The 19738-nt window shown below is 36.9% G+C and overlaps 1 protein-coding gene across 1 annotated transcript in view; it reads right to left on the bottom strand.

Moving 5' to 3' along the window:
* gbe1b (glucan (1,4-alpha-), branching enzyme 1b) overlaps positions 1–19738 on the bottom strand; it is a 151075-nt gene that overhangs the window by 2364 nt on the left and 128973 nt on the right. Inside the window, exon 15 of the mRNA XM_016500375.1 lies at positions 18604–18721. Within this exon, the coding sequence (XP_016355861.1) occupies positions 18604–18721 (118 nt within the window). The remainder of the gene's footprint in view (positions 1–18603; positions 18722–19738) is intronic.

The raw sequence follows: 19738 nt of genomic DNA, 5'->3' as shown, positions 1-19738 counted from the left end.
AACTAATATAAAATATAAACGATTAACAGGTGCAAGCGTATGCAGAGTTTCTATTTAGGCTATAAACACGTGTTTGCAGCGTTGAGCAATGCAGTGCTGAAATTTGCATGCTCACGAATCCTCTCATTATAACACACGAATTGTAGACATTATGAAAGATTCATTATGCATATATTTATTGTGTTATAACAGATATTTGTGAGATTGCGATGAACTGAGATGTCTTTTAGAGATTTTAAATGCAGCACTTTTGCTGCCATTCTGCCATGCCAAACCATGCACGCAGCAGCCGCTTGCTTTAGTTAAAAATAACAGTGTTCTGTGAATGTTGATGCTTTAATAACAAATATTTATCGGGAGCGTGTATGCTGGGATTTCATAAATTTCATGGAGAAAAAGTAATGTAACTAGTAAAATTAATAATTAATAATTACTTTTGAAATAAAGTAATCAGAACAGTAACGTGATTACTTTTAAAAGGAGTAATCAGTAATCGGTAATTTGATTATATTTTCAGAGTAACTTGCCCAACACTTGACATCAGTGGTTCAACCGTAATTTAATGAAGTTACGAGAATACTTTTTGTGTGCAAAGAAAGCAAAAATAACGACTTTATTCAATGATTTCTTCTCTTCCGTGTCAGTCTTTGACGCGCGTTCACGACAGTACCACGACACATATGTGTGAAGCTGCTGACGCAGCAGCCGGTGTTCTGACGTAGAACGTTCATCTCTATTAGTTCATCGTCTGCATATTCGATAAAGAGTTCGAATAAGTAAGGCTGGGCAAAAAATTGCAAGTCATCCACTCTGTTGAAATGTAAAGACATGCTTACGAAGACTGTTTTATGTACAGCATGCGTCTTCCTCTGCTCGTAAACAAGGTGCAGCGCATGCGTGTTCTACGTCAGAACGCCGGCTCCTGCCTCAGCAGCACCATACGCAAGCACTGTAGTAATCTCGTGAAAGCGGAAGACATACGGAAGAGAAGAAATTGTTGAATAAAGTCTTTATTTAGTTAGTTTTCTTTGCGCACAAAAAAAAAGAACAGCTTCATAACATTATGGTTGAACCACTGATGTCACATGGACTATTTTTACGATGTCGTTACTACCTTTCTGGGCATTGAACGTGGTAGTTCCGTTGCTGTCTATGCAGGGTCAGAAAGCTCTCGGATTTCATCAAAAATATCTTATTTTGTGTTCTGAAGGTGAACAAAGGTCTTACAGGTTTGGAATGACATGAAGGTAATTAATGACAGAATTTTCATTTTTAGGTGAACTATCCCTTTAAATATCGCGAAATAAGACTTGAGCCCAATTGAGCTGTACATTAAAAATGAAAAGGTTTTAAATTTATTTTAAGATTAACAGTTGTTTACTTTCTGAGCTGACATGTTACAGAGTAAAACGCTGCCCTCATGCCAGCATACAGCAGATATATGTGAAAAGTTTACATGCACTAAATGATTTTGACAACACTAAATGGGGTAATGATAGAGGTCAAGAAAAAATAAATGAAAAATCTCTAGAAATCTAGTTACAAACATGTGCTACGTTTTTTTTAATTTTTTTTCAGAAATGTAATATTTGTATTCAAGCTGGTTTCTTATGGTTTTTCAAAACTTTTCAAGACTTAAATTATACATAAAATTTGATGTAACCTATTAAAAAAAAAAAAAGTGATATTTTCCTTTATATGAATTCATGGAAGTGTGCACAAATTAATTATTTTCAAAAATGTTGAAGTTTGTTTTTACACATATCACAAATTATTTATACCATATTATCAAGTTTTTGGGGAGTCACATGACATTTTACAACCTGAACTAACCTTGAAGTTTCATAAAAAGATCAAATTATTTTATATTTTAAAGACTTAAACATCTTGACACAGTCATAATGGTCTCCAGTGGTCCTCTCTATGATATTGTTTCTTTTTTTTATCCCCTGCATGTTTTTGCATGCTAAAATGGGCTACATTTTTTTTTTTTTTTTTTCAGAAATGTAATATTTGTATTCAAGTTGGTTTCTTATGGTTTTTCAAAACTTTTTCAAGACTTAAATTATACATAAAATTTGATGTAACCTATTTAAAAAAAAAAAGTGATATTTTCCTTTATATGAATTAATGGAAGTGTGCACAAATTAATTATTTTCAAAAATGTTGAAGTTTGTTTTTACAGATATCACAAATTATTTATACCATATTATCAAGTTTTTGGGGAGTCACATGACATTTTACAACCTGAACTAACCTTGAAGTTTCATAAAAAGATCAAATTATTTTATATTTTAAAGACTTAAACATCTTGACACAGTCATAATGGTCTCCAGTGGTCCTCTCTATGATATTGTTTCTTTTTTTTATCCCCTGCATGTTTTTGCATGCTGGCTGCGCATAACTTCAATTTAGAGAACATACATTTTAGAAATTATTAATATTATTTGAACTATTTGAATAATAACAACAATTGCTTATCTGCCTTTCTTAAAGAAATAACAACAATACTCGTTTATTCTTTTCAAAAATGTCAATCTTACAATATATCAGACTTCATTTTATTCATTATAAAATCAGGTTGTAACACATAGACATTTTTGACTTTATGCCTCCCAAAATATCCAATTAAACACGTGTTCATCATAGAATTGCCACGATTTGTATAAATTGCATTGTAAATGTATTTTCAAATAAATGAGATCCTGATAAAAAAAAAAAAACTAAATTTGTTAGAAAACATTGTCAGAATTTTTATTTTTATGAATAAAATAAATAGACATTAAATTTGAAAGTATACTATTACTATATTCTTGTAAAGCATATTCCAATAATCTTTGATTCATTTACCACTTTGAAAACCTTTTTTTTTAACATTGTTAGTGGGCCCAACACATGATCTAACCTTTCCAACCCCATCCATTCTATTTCACAGAACCATGTTTCTCCTGCAGCAAACATCTACAGGAATGAAGGATATGCATGTTCACACTGCAGTTGTGGATCCCTGCCCCATGTCTGCTACTCATCGAGCATCACTCCTCTGTAAGGAAGCTTCCCTCAGGACTCACATCTCTATATCTCCTCCCTCGCCCAATGAGAACACCTCAGAACATGTTTGCTCGCTATGAATTCCTCCGCTGGCGCAGCGCCACGGGAGCCCAGCAACTCACCGCTGCAACACTGACAACCGACATCGGCGACTAATTAAAGAGACTCAGCGGGGAGAGACAGAACCGCAGTGCACCGCTGGCGAGAGACAGAGCCAGAGTGAATCACCGCACCTGCCTAGACAAAAACTACCGTCACGCTGTGTGTCAACAACATTTACTTTCCAGAGCTGCGTAAAACAATGGTGACAAATAGCAGATTAACAAAGAACAGCAGAGGTCTCTTATGTCATTATAATGGCACGCCACACACATGCTGCTTATTGCAACCAATGCAATATGAAGCTCATTAATAAAATATGATGATTGTGTGTCAACAACATTTACTTTCCAGAGCTGCGTAAAACAATGGTGACAAATAGCAGATTAACAAAGAACAGGGTCTCTTATGTCATTATAATGGCATGCCACACACATGCTGCTTATTGCAACCAATGCAATATGAAGCTCATTAATAAAATATGATGATTTCAAATTAGATTCTGGCTTTTGAATAGAGATGTGTTTGATTAAACGTTCGGTCGAGAATATGCAATGAGGATCAAAGGTTTGGACTCAAACTTAATTGAGATACAATTGGTATTAATTGCACTTGGATTAAAACGAGGATGCATACTGCTGGGTCAGTGACATGATGCATAACTAAAAATACATTAAAATGCAATTCATACAGCACTTTAATATTCTGTTTCATGATTCATTTTTATATTTTTTTGAAGGCATAAAGACACAAATGTTAAGGTGATGCAATGGCCTGATATTATAATGAAGGAAAATAAGCCTAATTAATTAAGTATTTTAAATGATATGTATTATTTAAATAATGTAGAAGTATTTTAGGCAACACTTCAAAATAAGGTGCCATTTGTTAACATTAGTTAACTACATTAGTTAACAAACTAAAAATGAAAAATACTTCTAAAGCATTTATTGATCTTAGTTAATGTTGATTCCAACATTTACTACCACATTATTAAAATCAAAAGTTGTATCTATTAATGTTATATGATGAATGCTAAACTCCTCTTTGATGGGTTTTTGCCAAAGATACAACACAAAAATTCTCAGAGAGAGCGTGAGAGCGAGGCACACTTTCCTTACAGAAATGGGTTTGACTTGCCTTCCATTCTGAAACGGAAAGTTTCCATCATTTCAGGGTTAACATACTCAAAACATACTTTCTGAAATGTGCCTCTGGTGCTAAATGTGCTAAAACGGCACTACACTGTATTTAAATTGCCATTTATTTCTCCTTTCTATGCAAATTAGGCTAATTATAGATGTGCTTTATTTGTAAAATTCAGCCTGACGCAATTAACAATGCACAACTGCTTTCCATGAAAAGCAGAGTTAAAGGAAATTTTGATGGGGAATTCTGTGCAAAGCGTAGACGTTTTTCTTGAATCATTTCTTTAGGACGCTTTGTGGTTGAGAAACACTGAATCGTTTTTATAGTTAATGTGATGAACTACATTTGTGGTTACTCTGTGAGGCTCTGATGCCTCTTAAATTGATATTTTGTTACATAATGTGATGAGACATTTAAGTGTCAAAACACAATTTGGTGCCACTTTATTCCAAACCGGCTGTAAAATACTCAAAAAACACTTTTTGAAAATGACAACATTTCAAGGCTTGTTGTAAGAGCTGTGGAAAGGCTGGCAGGAGCCATATAGCAGGTGTTTGAAGGCCTTGATGGCACATGTGGTTTATAGTTCTTTGCCGCTTTCTGCTTCAAGGGCAGCAAATCATTAGAACTTCTCTTTGTGATCAGCATGAAAGAGAATTTGGAAAGTGAACGAAAGGTACAGGGCCGCCGTTTGATGCATAAACAAATTGAAGATGTACGAGAAAGTCTCAAGAGGAACTCTGCCTTGAACAGTATCTTGTGGAATCGGGAATTGCTTCCCTACAGCGGGTTTGTGAGGTCCGGAGTTTCGAGGAAGAATCAGAAGAGCTTTCGGGCACGGCGCTCCAGCGGGTTGACGTTCTGGTGAGCCGGATCATGCGCAAAACAAGCTAGGTTCACGCGCCTCGGAGAGATGTCGGAGCCTTATGATGACCTTCTGAAGACGGGCACATTGTGTAACCTTAAAACAAGAACACTCCAAAACAATCCACTGCCTCTTTCTCCCCCTCAAATCCATGTTCACGGGTCTCTGGTGAATGCGCTCACCGACTAAACACTCACACACACCTGTCTCTTATCTCGTCCCTGCTTTTCAAGTGCTTCTTGACTGAAGCAGAGCAAGAAACTTCAGCTGGATACTGATTTATGGAGCTTGGACTAAACTAAAAACGATACACTTACACATCCAGCAGAATGTAATTAAATCCATCAATTTGAGATAAAAAGGCAACTAGTAAGCGAACGTTTGGAAGGTAATGAAATGTGTCTTTTTTTAAATGACTATGAAAAGAATTCAGTGTGAGATGCTGGCAAATGATTGACATGCAGGTGATGCTGAACTCTTAATGATTGTTCATCAAAGTATGGATAGTGGAAACAAAAAAATATATGTGAAATCAATAACTGAGTCACTCAAATATCTGTATTGTATCAAAGCATGTAAATAAACATTAAAATATATTCCTGTATATAGTTGCTTTGTATATTAACAATCATTTTGAGCTATTACACAGCACTAAAATGTTCGATTTTAAAAATATGTAATAAATAATATAATACATTTTAATATATATGTTCAACCAAAAGTGCTAATCGTATTGGCTGGCCAGCTTTCTTCACAGTGCAATGGAAAAGAGATCAGAACATCTCTTAAAATAATAAAATTCTGTTGCATTGACAGCATACAAATGTTTGTCAATCTGAACAGAACGTGAACGTGTTTATTCAAATTAAAATGTTTATGCTGAATATTCACGCCAAACATATGCCTTTGCGTGAACAGGCCTTTACTTAACAAAATAAGCCATCAAAGAGTGTTCTTAAAGGAATAGTTCATCCAAAAAATAATATTCTGTCATTTAATCACCCTTATTTGACTTTCCTTACTGGTTTAACATACTTTATTTCATGAAACATAAGAAGAGACATGTATAGCTGGATGTCCAAACTGCTCAATTCCATACAATGAAAATTAATAATGATTTCCAAAGAAAAATGACTTAAAGGGGTCATAGGATGTCCATTTTCCACAAGTTGATATGATTCTTTAGGGTCTTAATGGAAAGTCTGTAACATAGTTTGGTTAAAATTTCTCAATGGTAGTGTAAAAAACACCTTTTTTACCCTGTCAAAAACAGCTCTTTTCAGAGCATGTAGATTTGTAGCATTTTCCTTTAAATGTTAATGAGCTCTGCTGACCCCGCCCCTCTCTTCCGAGCCGCTCGCAGAGAGACTGTTTACTTTAGCCGCATTCATCGTGAAACTTGCTAATTAGCACATTATTAGGAAAGGCGATTTGCAAAGATTCGTTAATAAAACCTTACACTCACTTCTTCTGTCGGTGAAGCTGGATCACGAATGATTCGCGCGAACATAGACGCATTTATGTAGATGGGGGCGCATTCCCTTCAAAAACAAACGTAATCCACTGCGTCTTCAGCGGCTCAGATGTCGGGAGTAAATGACGACTGCTGTGTTCATTATTACATACAACAACAGAACACCTCAATCGCTTAGGAGTCATTCTTGTCTACATCTGCTCCGGCGGTGAAACAATGGAGGACTGATGACAGCTCACTCAGGGCGGAGCTAAGGTAAGACGCCAGTCCAGTCTGTGCTGAAACGCTACTGTCAATCAAACTATCGTGGGAGGGGCACTGGGTGGATTTTTATCATTTTAGGGTGGTTGTGTACACACACTGCCAACACACATTTCAGTTCAAACAACTTGTAAAAGTGCATGTAGCATTATATGACCCCTTTAAATTTAGTCATATTCTGTCATACTTTTATGATGTTGTATGTTGCTTTTTTCTTTTTTGGAGACAGCCACTTTCATTGTGTAGAAAAGAGCAGCTTGGAGATTCTACTAAACTTCTTTTGTTCTCTTCGAAAAAAAAACAACAACAACATGATTTGGAATAACATGATTAAACTTAATGGAGTAAATAATGAAATAATTTTCATAAATTTGCCAACAATCCTAGAAATAGGACCCTGAGCTGTATTTAGGGACCAGAATATAACAAATAATTGGTTGTGGGCTTTTTTTGACTTGGACCATCACTCACATTTTCTTCAGAAAATGTAAAATGTAGTTCACTAATGAAATCTCATTTCAAAGTAATTCTTATAAACAGTAAAATCAGTCTGGAGATTGTGGGAGTTTTCTTCAAAGACAAACTCTAAGAGCTAAAAACTTTTTTAGAGTTGAATAAATAATAAGGTTGAATTTAAAAGCATAAATAATGCAAAACTGCAAATTATACAATCTATTACATGCTTAGAGATGTGTTGAACAACTAGAAAGTTCACTGCCGGACATTATTCGTATTCTAATTTACCGAATTTCATGTTTCTGATGGGGGAGAGCTAAGCAGTCTTGTTAGCTCCGGAAAACCTCAAAAGGGGCGATTCGCAGGAATTTCGTAATTAGGGTCTCATGAATATCAGTGGAATTCAAACAATCCATTTCATATGCAAAACTTTAGGAAACAGACGTAAAAGAGCAGACAAAGTTTGCACCAAATTGATGCTTGGGGCAAGAAATTCATATTTGTTCATGATTGCAAAGTGAAAGGGTAGTATTTTTCACTCGCTCTGCGCCTCCGCAGTCAGACGCCGCATACCTGATTCTGCAGAATGCGTCACTTTAAGAGCGCGCCGCGTGTCAGCCTGTGCAACGCCTTCAGACAGCAAATGAGAGTTTATTGTCACTCATGGAAACGGAGGTGGTGAGCTGATGGACCCATTAAAGAGAAGAAACAGGAAAGAGGGAGGAAAAGTTTATGTGTGCACCCGCGCCGACTTTGAAGCTGCGGCCCTTAAATAAATCATGGAGAAAAATTGCGCAGAAAGGGACCTTACCGTGGCACCTGCCAACGATCACAATGATTAATTTCGATCTTATGCAGGCGTGTCAGCTCTGAGTTGCGGAAAAAAAGACAAATATCAGAGAGAAATCGTCGCCAAATACTGCTCTGTTGTCTGTACAAGTCTTGCTTTATTCCCTGCTGGGAATGCTACTGGTCTTGTTAAAATCAACTTTGCGTTTGCGTTGTGGGTGGGGAGCGATATATTGCTTTCTGCATTAATAAAGTGCTGCAAAGAAAGAAAAAAGAGAATGTGTAATTTTGGGGGTTTCATTGATGAAGGCTGTCTTAATACAGCTGGGGCTTCCAGAGGAGATAAAAGAGAAGGTTCTGCACAGGGAGCAGAAAGTCTTGCGCAGAACTCAATGTACTTTAGATGAGGGTGAAAGTACAGTTAAAAATAGAAGCTAGGGATGTGCTGCAAACTACATACTTTAAAAACTGACCAACTCTGAGCTATACTAATTAGAAGCCCTGTGTCATTAGGATCCACAAGACCCAAAGGTTTGTGCGCTTAAGACGCAGTGTTGTGCTTGGAAATAGCTATGGCATGCAACCGCATGGAACTGAATGCATTTTTTCAAAATATATATTATTGAAGGTGGTAAATTTGTCCAAAGACTGCTTTGATAACTGTAGCAGCTGAGCTTGTAGAGATGATGAATTTAGAGATGAATTTAAGATGGGGTTTACACATGAAAAATCTATCAATTATTTTAGCCTCATTAAAAGCACTACATCTTAAGCATTAGTGATACTTGATCATTTATATACTATTATAGAATTTAGTAATATTTTGAATAAAATTATTTTATTTTTATTTTCAGTTTCATTTTTAGTTTAAGTTTTAGTAATTTTGCTTTGAGCTTTTGTCATTTTTTTTTTAATATTTCGATTTAGCTTTTATTTATTTTTATTTAGGTTTTTGTAAATTTAGCACTTCAAGATAAACTAAATTTCAGTTAGTTGCCAGGACAACATTTCTAATTTTCATCCAAGCATATTAAGTTTATGTATTAAGTTTCTGTGTTTCATCTAATATTTTATTTTTTTATTTAATTTTATTTGAAATAGTTGTTGTTTTAGTTAACAATAACAACACTGGTAAGTAATTTTAAAATGTGGAAAAATAAAAATATTTTTAAAATAAAATAATACTAAATAAATAATAAAATAAACTAACTAACTAACTAACTAACGTCAACCTTACTAAATTATTTGATTTTTAGATGTCTTAAATTTAACTAAAGGAAAATTTTAAAATGTGGAAAAATAAAAATATTTTTAAAATAAAATAATACTAAATAAATAATAAAATAAACTAACTAACTAACTAACTAACTAACTAACTAACTAACTAACTAACTAACTAACGTCAACCTTACTAAATTATTTGATTGTTAGATGTCTTAAATTTAACTAAAGGAAGCATATCTAATATGTAAACATCAAAATATGACAATTAAAATGCTTTTATTTCTGACATCTAAAATGAGGCTATTCTTGCTGTATCTTGCTGTATAAGATGATAAAATGCAGATTCTATGTTGCAGATATTTGGATATGCATTAAATGGATCAGTGTATATTCAGACTATATCCCTATCAATTTCACAGAGTCTGGGTCACATCAATTCAACTTCAGAACCACAACATACATCTGTCTACAAGTTAGCAGTAATGCAATCATATTCATATGCAATGAGAAGACTAAATCTCAATACAGTGCTTTAACACAACTACATTTTCTGTATGAAGTAAGCAGCACTAATAAGTAAACCTCCAGCACTTATTATATCCTTGACACTCTGAATATTATTGCATAAAAAACTTAAACCATCAAGTCGATTTTTCTGAATTATGTATTTAGCTCAGCGTTTCGGTCCTATTTTCTGTAAAGGCCTTGAGATCTCTTCAACCCGAAGTCTTCCAGAGTAAGTTTAATAGTATGAAAATAATACAGTTCATAAATAATGCAGCTTTACTAGATGCATGTTACAGTATCGGAGCACCTGCTGCTATATCAGATAAAACATTACGACTGCTAGCATGAGTAATTTAAGACTCACATTTGGCTTGTGCAGAAGCATTCACTGGTTAGACCTATTTAACGAACCCACACTTTCACTCAATGAGTCAGTGTTTTAAAACTGAATAAGAATTTGAGTGGCACTGAATAAGACATGTTGTTTTCGAATGTGTACAGTGTATAAAAATGTTTTAGTAGATCTAGACAATTAATAATGAGACTAAATTCAGTGGACTCGGTTATTAAAAAGAGTAGAGTAAATGATTAAATGACTCATAACCAGTGCTATTTTAGTATCCTTGAGATTACATTATAGTTTTTTATAAAAATTAATTGGGTTTTATTTTTTTTAATTTTAATTTTAAAGTAAATCATTTTTTTTTTAAGTTTTAGTAAAGTTTTGTGATTTTGTTTGTTTTTGTCTTTTTATTTTTTTTGTTTTATGTAGATAACTAATTTTATTTCAGTTTTAATTGTAGTAATTTTAGTATATCAAGTTAAACTGAATGAAAACGAAAAATGTTGCCTTGGCAACTAGCTAAAATAATTTGTTTTTAATATTTATTTAATTATTGTGAACTAGTTCAAAAGATTTGAGTCACTGAAATGAATCAAAATCCCCATTCCTAGTGTGTAAGCCCCTAAATCATTTTTGGTGTCTATGTGATCTTTGTATTCATTGTAGGGAAAAGAGCAGCATGAATATTCTTCAAAATATCGCCTGTTGTGCTCCACAGAAAAAAAGTACTGTAAGTCAACCACATGAAGGTGGATTTATTGTGTTCATGAATTCAGTCTATTAATTTGGTCCCAAGCTGTCACACACCTAAACAAACCCAAGCAAACAAACAACAGTTCTGCACATCTTTATTTCAGCACCTTTTACCTACAAGCTCGAGATCCGCACGCTCTGCTTAACAATTACTAAATTATGATGACAACAGGACAAGTCAGCAAAACGTAAAGTTTGCTTTTGAATTTTTATGGATCTTATTAAATTGTCAGCAGGCCGTCAGGTAAGGAGATGAGGGGGGTGACAAAGAAAATACTAGAAAAATGGGGGAGTGCTCAGAAGCGAGGGAGGAATGAAGATCACGAGCTGCGGCCTGAACCGGGGTTTTAAAATTTCAAGCTACGCATTTAATTTCAATAAGGCCTCTGGAAAGAGAATACACGATATGACAGCTGTAACCCAAGAGATAGAAGAACTTATCTGATGGAGACACGTGACTCGCTAGATTAACTGAATTATGACTACTATAGATAGTGTTGCACTTGTAATATTTATTACTGCTCTGATAAAGAGCCTAATACATAAAAGGAGCCTAAAGAACAGGAACATTACATAGGGACTGCGTGGTTTGAAATGTGTGCATGCATTATTCTAGTAATGCAAGCTTTAAAATGTTGTACATTGCTCCAGTTCAATCACAGAGTCTTGCCTTGTGCTTCAATGAAAGCTCTTTCAGTTTTCAAACACAGAATGTGTTTTGTCTGCAGAAGATGATCAACAGATGAGGACATCAGCTTGTGAGTGTTTTGTTTTTTCTTCTCATTAGATTTGAGCACTGCTGTCGTTGCTAGGAAACATTTTTTTGCTTACTGTGTTTACCGCGGTAAACGCGTGCTGGAGTCTCGTTTGTTCTCATGTGTATCGTGTGTTTTTTCAGTTTCGGTTTGCTAAGTAGTAAGGCGTAGCCTGCTGAATTCAATAACGAGGTATCAGGCAAGTATATAATTGGATAGTTGACCGTGGCTGCCCTCGTGTGAAGACCAACGAGTAAAGACCAGCGACTCTACCGTGCAGCTCCACCGAGCATGGGCGGCGCTAGGGAGGGGCTAGCAGGTGCTTCAGCACCCCCAAGAAAAACCAAAGCACCCCCATAGCACCCCCACACATGTTTTCCTGAAAGCAAAAACTTAATATATTATATTTAATAAATAAGTTTAAAATAAAAACAAAAAATGAAATAACATTTGACTCATGATGCATGCATAACTAATGCAATGCAATTACGTGACGTGATTTGTACCTATTGTCGCACTGTTCCTAATGTCAAAGCATTTTAAAAATGGAGCGGTTCCTTGTGCCAAGTAACTAGGCCTCGATTTTTCTAGTCAACTAGTCACACGTTTATATTAAAGTAATTAATATAATGGCCTACTAAACCATCATTTAATATATAGGCACAATTTAGCCTATTCCACGCTCAAGCTCGCGCATAAAGCATGCTGCAATGCACCGGCAAAAGATTATTATTGTGTCAGGGAAAAAGACGACGTTTTAATGATTTATTAGTAAACTGCTTTTTGAGTCATATCAGTGTCGGCTGCAAAGATGAAGTTGCTGACGATGACTCGCCACCGCCGCAGTATAATGTATTATTTGAATTGGTTCGTTTAATAGTTGACATTTCAAGCTTTCTATAGATTTATTTCTTATGTCTGTGAGGAAAGTAACCGATTCCTGTGACACGTCAGTTCACGGAGACCGGGGCAGCAGAAAGCGCATCCTTCTCTATTTACAAAAGCATATAACATTTTGGTATTATTGTGAGTGTACTGTGTACACAAATAAAAGCGAATGATTAGTCTTATCTGTATGACCAAAAATAACGGAGTATTTTAAGCTCTTTCTACAGGAAAAAAAATGCAAGAGATTGCGCGGGTGCCTCCATGTCATAAGCGCACTATAATAGCCTATTTTAGCTTCCACACTCCGCTTAAACACTTGGTGTGAAATGCTTGTTCAGTGAATGTCTAGGCTTATGCAAACAATCTTTGGGAACTGACTGATCTACGTAATTTTATACAATGAAACATTTTAATTAAATTGTGATGAGTCAAATAATATGTAATAAAATATAAAAAATCGAGTGGGCAAGTTTTCCCCATATTTATTTTATTATTTATATAAAAAATAAATAACCTATTTTGTTCATATTTACTAGGCTATTATTAGTAATTGCCCAGCTCCCCCTGTCAAAGACCTAGCGCCCCTGCCACAGAGCAAGAACACTGACAAGGCATTTGAATATTGCTTTTTTCCACTTTCTTTACTTTTGTACAGCCTGTTCTCATCTCCTTGCTTTAATCAGTTGTACTCAATATGTGCTTTCAAATCTCTACTATTACTACTAACACTGGTAAATCGTGCTCTGGAGGCAGCGCAGTCCTAACAATCTGCGTACTGTCCCTATGTCCTCTACTACTTTACTCTCTATTCCAATTGGTCTCTGGAAGTGCCAGTCTACTGTAAGCAAAGCAGACTTTATTTGATCTATTGCTACTCATTCATGTCTAAACCTCATGGCCCTAACTGAGACCTGGATCAAACCTGAGGACACTGCCACTCCTGCAGCCCTCTCCACTAATTTCACTTTTTCCCACACCCCTCGCCCGATTGGGAGGGGTGGAGGCACTGGTATGCTTATCTCAAATGAATGGACATTTGATCCTTTACCATCTCTAACTGGCAACAGTTCATTTGAATCAAACGCAATAACTATTACCAGGGCCAGCCTTAGATGACGCAGGGCCCGGTGCGAAGTAGGGAGCGTGGCCCCCCTCGGTCCTTTCGTGATCGCGTTCCGGGGGTGGGGAGGCGGTTCCTCCTCGGTCTGTTCACGACCGGTCCATTGGCGATCGCGTTTCTGGGGGGAGTTTTTTGGGGGGGGGGGCCCCTCGGTCCATTCGCCGCGGGGCCCAGTGCGACCACACCAGTTGCACCCCCCTAAGGACGGCCCTGACTATTACCCACCCGGTTAAAATCCACTTTGTAGTTGTTTATCGTCCCCCAGGTCAACTAGGTAATTTATTGGAGGAGTTGGATGTTACACTCTAACTTCACTGAGGACAATACCGCTCTGGTACTACTCGGTGACTTCAACATCCACCTATAAAAACCCCAGGCTGCTGACTTCAACACTCTGCTTGCCTCATTTGACCTCAAGCAAGTGTCTACTACAGCTAATCACAAATCAGGTAACCAATTGGACCTTATCTATACACGCTATTGCGCCACTGACAACACTTTAGTTATTCTGTTGCACACCTCAGACCATTTCCTCATCACTTTGGGGGCTTCAACATCCACCTAGATAAACCACAGGCTGCTGACTTCAACACTCTGCTTGCCTCATTTGACCTCAAGCAAGTGTCTACTACAGCTAATCACAAATCAGGTAACCAATTGGACCTTATCTATACACGCTATTGCGCCACTGACAACACTTTAGTTATTCTGTTGCACACCTCAGACCATTTCCTCATCACTTTTACTTTTAACCTCAAACTGACTCCTGACACAATACACACTCCTCCGCAGGTCACATTTCGGCATAACCTATGCTCATTCTCTACCTCTTACCTATCCTCTATGGTTTCATCCTCACTTCCTCCACCCTCCCAGTTTTCAGCACCGGACACTAACCTTTAATCACTTAAAACCTTAACCACCTTTAAAACCTTTAACCACTAATCTTTGCTCCACTCTAACATCTTGCTTAGACAACTTTTGCCCCCTTTCATCCAGACCAGCACGCACCACCCCCTCTGACCCCTGGCTGTCCGATGTTCTCTGTGAACATCGCTCTAGGCTCAGGGCTGCAGATAGGAAGTGGCGCAAATCAAAAAACTCTACTGACCTTAGTTCGTATTAGGGATGCACCGATACCGATACTGGTATCGGCCAATATTTTAAAAAGGTACTCGGTATCGGCAAGTACCAAAAATAAAAGTATCGGTATTGGGCGAGTACTGGAAAAAGTGGTATCGTGCATCCCTAGTTCGTATCAATCACTCCTCTCTTCCTTCTCTGCAAATGTCTCCACTGCAAAAACGACATACTACCACAACAAAATTAACATTATCGTTCTGACTCTCGCACACTTTTTAAAACCTTCTCTTCTCTGTCCTCCTTCATCAACTCTTACAGCTGACAACTTTGCAATATTCTTCATAAATAAAACAATCGTCAGCACACAATTCTCCACACCACAAACTGACAAACACATCATAACTAAAAATACACACTCTCTCTCATTCTTCTCTTCACTCTTGGAGGCAGATATTTCCAAACTTATCCTTTCCAATCATCCTACTACCTGTTCGCTTGATCCTATCCCCACTCACCTCCTTCAGGCCATTTCTTCTCCAGTTATACATGCACTCACTCACATTATCAACAACTCTCTTCACACTGATACTTTTCCCACAGCATTTAGGCAGGCTCGGATATAGGGTTGGGCGATGTCTACAAAATATTCACACTACATGATTGTTACTCATGTGACCGAGCACTGATTTACCCCTAATTTTACCTACCCGATTTGCCCGAAGCGTGAATCCGTATTCAGAAAGGCACGGAAAACAAATAACGATTGTTAACGGTTGCCTGTTAAATTACAGTAGCAACATAAAATGTCACTTTCTGTTTATTTCACCACATAAACAGAGTTAGGAGAGACTGAGGACGATGGCGAATGATTTGCAAAATGTGTGGTAAGTACTGCCGCTAACAGAGTACGTGCAATCGCGAATCTCGAAAGTGAAAGTGAAACTAAAAAGAGATCGCGCATTCAAAAGCAGTTTCAATGCCAGGCATTATAGCGGCTCCCTGGTGCCCGGCGATGGACGATGGCATCGTCTATCGGCCCAACCCTACTCGGATAACCCCACTGCTTAAGAAACTCTCTCTAAATCCAGCACTTTTAGAAAACTACAGACCGGTATCACTTCTTCCATTCATTGCTAAGACACTTGAGCGAGTTGTGTTCAACCAACTCTCAATGTTTCTCACACAGAACAACCTCCTGGACAACAACCAATCTGGCTTCAAAAGTGGCCACTCAACTGAGACTGCCCTGCTTTCAGTTACTGAAGCCCTGAGACTGGCAAGAGCAGCTTCCAAATCCTTAGTACTAATCTTGCTGGATCTGCCTGCTGCTTTTGACACGGTTAACCTCCAGACCCTCCTGTCCACCCTCATGAAAATGGGCATCTCAGGAATCGCACTCCAGTGGTTCAAGTCTTACCTCGCAGGTAGGTCCTTCAGGGTGTCTTAGAAGGGTAAGGTTTCTAAGTCACAACTTCTTGCTACTGGTATTCCTCAGGGCTCAGTGCTTGGACCACTTCTTTTCTCCATCTACATGTCATCATTAGGATCTTTCATTCAGAAACATGGATTTTCCCATCACTGCTATGCTGATGACACTCAACTCTACTTCTCATTCCAACCAGATGATCCGACGGTAGCTGTTTGCATTGCAGCCTGTCTAAAAGACATTTCTGGCTGGATGAATGACCAACACCTTCAACTCAGCCTTGCTAAGACAGAACTGCTCGTGGTCTCAGCCAACCCAGCACTTCATCACAACTTCTCTATACAGCTATGCTTGTCAATCATAACTCCTTCCAGGACATCCAGGAACCTTGGAGTTCTCAACCATACCTCCTTTCAGGACAGCCAGGAACCTTGGAGTTGTGATTGATGATCAGTTAAGCTTCACAGACCATATTGCTACAACAGCCTGGTCCTGCAGATTTGCCTTATACAACATTAGGAAGATTAGACCCTTCCTATCAGAGCAGGCTACACAACTCCTTGTCCAAGCTCTTGTTCTCTACAGACTGGACTATTGTATTAGTCTCTTGGCGGGCCTTCCGGCATGAAATAGCAAGCCTCTGCAACTGATCCAGAATGCAGCAGCGAGAGTGGTCTTCAATGAGCCAAAGAAAGCCAACGTCACACCGCATCAGTTTGCACCGGCTGCCAATAGCTGCTCGCATCAAATTCAAGGTACTGATGTTTGCCTACAAGACAACCACTAGCTCTGCACCAATATACCTAAACTTGCTAGTTCAGACTTATGTGCCCTCCAGAAGCTTGCATTCTGCAAGGGAACGACGCCTCGTGGTGCCATCCCAAAGAGGCACAAAATCACTCTCACGGGTTTTCCTGGACTGTTCCTAGCTAGTGGAACAAACTGCCTATTTCAATTCAAGCAGCCGAGTCTTTAGCCAAAAAACAAAACAAAAAAAAACATCTAAAGACCCCTTTTTTTTTGTCAGCACCTGACCAATTAATACTAGCACTTACCTATTCTATTCTATTAATTTTTTTCTAATTTAATATACTAATTTTTTTTTTTGCTATGTGTACTGTGCTAGACTAACTGAGACTTGTCACAGCACTTGTATACTGTTGCCCTCTTGTTGGTCTGATTGCTTCTATTGTTCTCCTCATTTGAAAGTCGCTTTGGATAAAAGTGTCTGCTAAATTATTAAATGTAAATGTAAATGTAAATCTATGCTAATGCAGGAAAGTAAAACAATAAAAAAGAAAAAAAAATCTCTCAGGATGCATTTGTGGTACAAAGATTTTCAGGTATAGAAATCACATTTAAAGGAATAACTCACCCAAAAATGTAAATTTGCTGAAATGTATGCACTCTTAGACCATCTAAGATGTAGATGAGTTTGCTTCTTCATCACAACAGATTTGGAGAAATTTTGAATTACCTCTGTAGTGAATGGGTGCCGTCAGAATGAGAGTCCAAACGATTTTTATGTGTTTTGGCTTATTTTAATATAAATAATAATAAATAAAGTCATCTTGAGGCTCCCTTAGAACTTTGATGAGCCTCCGTAGTGGGCTGCAGGCCTCAGGTTAAGAACAACTGGTGTAAATGTCTATTATGTCATTAAAATTAATCAAACAACTGTTTTAAAAAGAAGAAGAAAAAATAAACTGTATATATCTTAATTATAGACTTGCCTTTTAGTCAAACTCCAACAGCATCGGAGCGGTATTCATTTATTTTATAAAATAATCAATAGTGAAGACTATGCCAACTCTTTAAGTAAATTTCATTTCATTTCTGTGAATGTTTACTCGAATACCTGATACAGTACTGCTACTGATACAGTACTATAGATAACTGAACACCACTGTTTACTTCATTTGCATATTTGTTTTGTTGTTTTAATTTGATCAAGTTCTTTTAATGTGATTCTTTAATCTTTATTTGATTATTGAATGTCTACTTGAGTAATTAAATGAGAATTTGATTACTCGTTTTTAATTACTTGGGCAATGTTTACTTAATGAGAAATGCTTAAAGGCTACATTCCATTATTTTAATTTAATTTGTATATTTGTATTAATATAATTAAAGGGCAGGTTTAATAGCTTAATAGTTTTTGCTGTGGTATTAAAATTGGTATTGAGACATTTTACTGGTATTGTTTTTAATGTGCACTTGTAGCACTCTGAGCTCCATTTAACAAATATCTTCACATATTGTCCACCACAATCAGCAAAGACAAAGAAAAACAGACTGTCAGCATATGAACGTTGAATGTTACTATATGTTTATGGTAAGAAATAGTATAGTTTGCTTACCAACATAGAGTTGGGCAGATTGTTGAATTCCATTGGCTCCGTGAAGAACTCTGTGTTGTGGTCCAGTCTGCCATGGCCTCCATACTGGATTCCATCCGAGTCCAGTTTGATCTTATATCTGGAGCAGAGTGTGGTTAAGGAACCCAAAAAGATACTGGAGACAAACCTAATCAGAAGGTGAAGATAAATCAGTCACATTACAATAAACTATACTCTTTTATTTCTTTATATGATTATGATGGACAAAGTATCAATTGAGGGATCAAATAAACACATGGATCCATCTATCCACCAAAATGCTTAGATATAATGGTCTTAAAGATATAATTCAGCCAAAAATGACCTTTCTGTTATTATTTACTTAAATCTTTATGGTGTCCACTAGATGTGAACTGGTTGTCCACTTTCTAGAGACGTTCTTCAGCTCGTCAGAATGCAGAGCTGCACAGCAAGTCAACACCACTGATTGCTTTGAGCTCCTTCGAGACAATGACACACATTTGCCCCATATAAACACGCGCACCAAAACCGATGAGCCACTACATGAACAATTCCAGGCAGAATTATTTATCCATTTCAAAATATTAATAATGTATTCCATCCAAAAATGTTTCAAACAACACCAAACGTGCACCCACACAATTTCACTCAGTCTGTGTTACACTGACTAAATTAAATATTAAAAAAAGTAATTGCTTAGACTCATGACCGGAATAAGAAATATCTTTGACAGAGAGCATAAAAGAATAATGAAGACACATTTACTGAAAACTGGAAATCTTATTTCATGCTTTTGTGCTTTAAGTTTTAAGTTATACACCCCAACAAAAATGGGGACAGATGCCTTGAAAACTCAAAGTGCTGAACATCTGGACTGCCTCATAGATTTCCATTATAAGTGCATTCATTTTATTGCATGTCACATATCACAGATGCTGTTGATAGAGATAAAGTTGAATTGAACAATAATTTAAAGACAATAAAACAATTGCACTTCCATAAAGTGTCTTTTTTTTTCAAGTGAAACAACATTAAATGGAAAATAATGTAGGATAAAACTGGTTATTATTACTTCCCTTTGCCAATGTGTACAAGGCTACACCATCACAGAAGAAAGGCAAAAAGGCAGAGAAAG

Source organism: Sinocyclocheilus anshuiensis, unplaced genomic scaffold (assembly GCF_001515605.1).
Source record: "Sinocyclocheilus anshuiensis isolate Anshui unplaced genomic scaffold, SAMN03320099.WGS_v1.1 scaffold374, whole genome shotgun sequence".
NCBI classification, from domain to species: Eukaryota; Metazoa; Chordata; class Actinopteri; order Cypriniformes; family Cyprinidae; genus Sinocyclocheilus; species Sinocyclocheilus anshuiensis.
The sequence above is the reverse complement of the archived record's forward strand: the minus strand, read 5'-3'. Positions and strand labels throughout refer to the sequence as shown.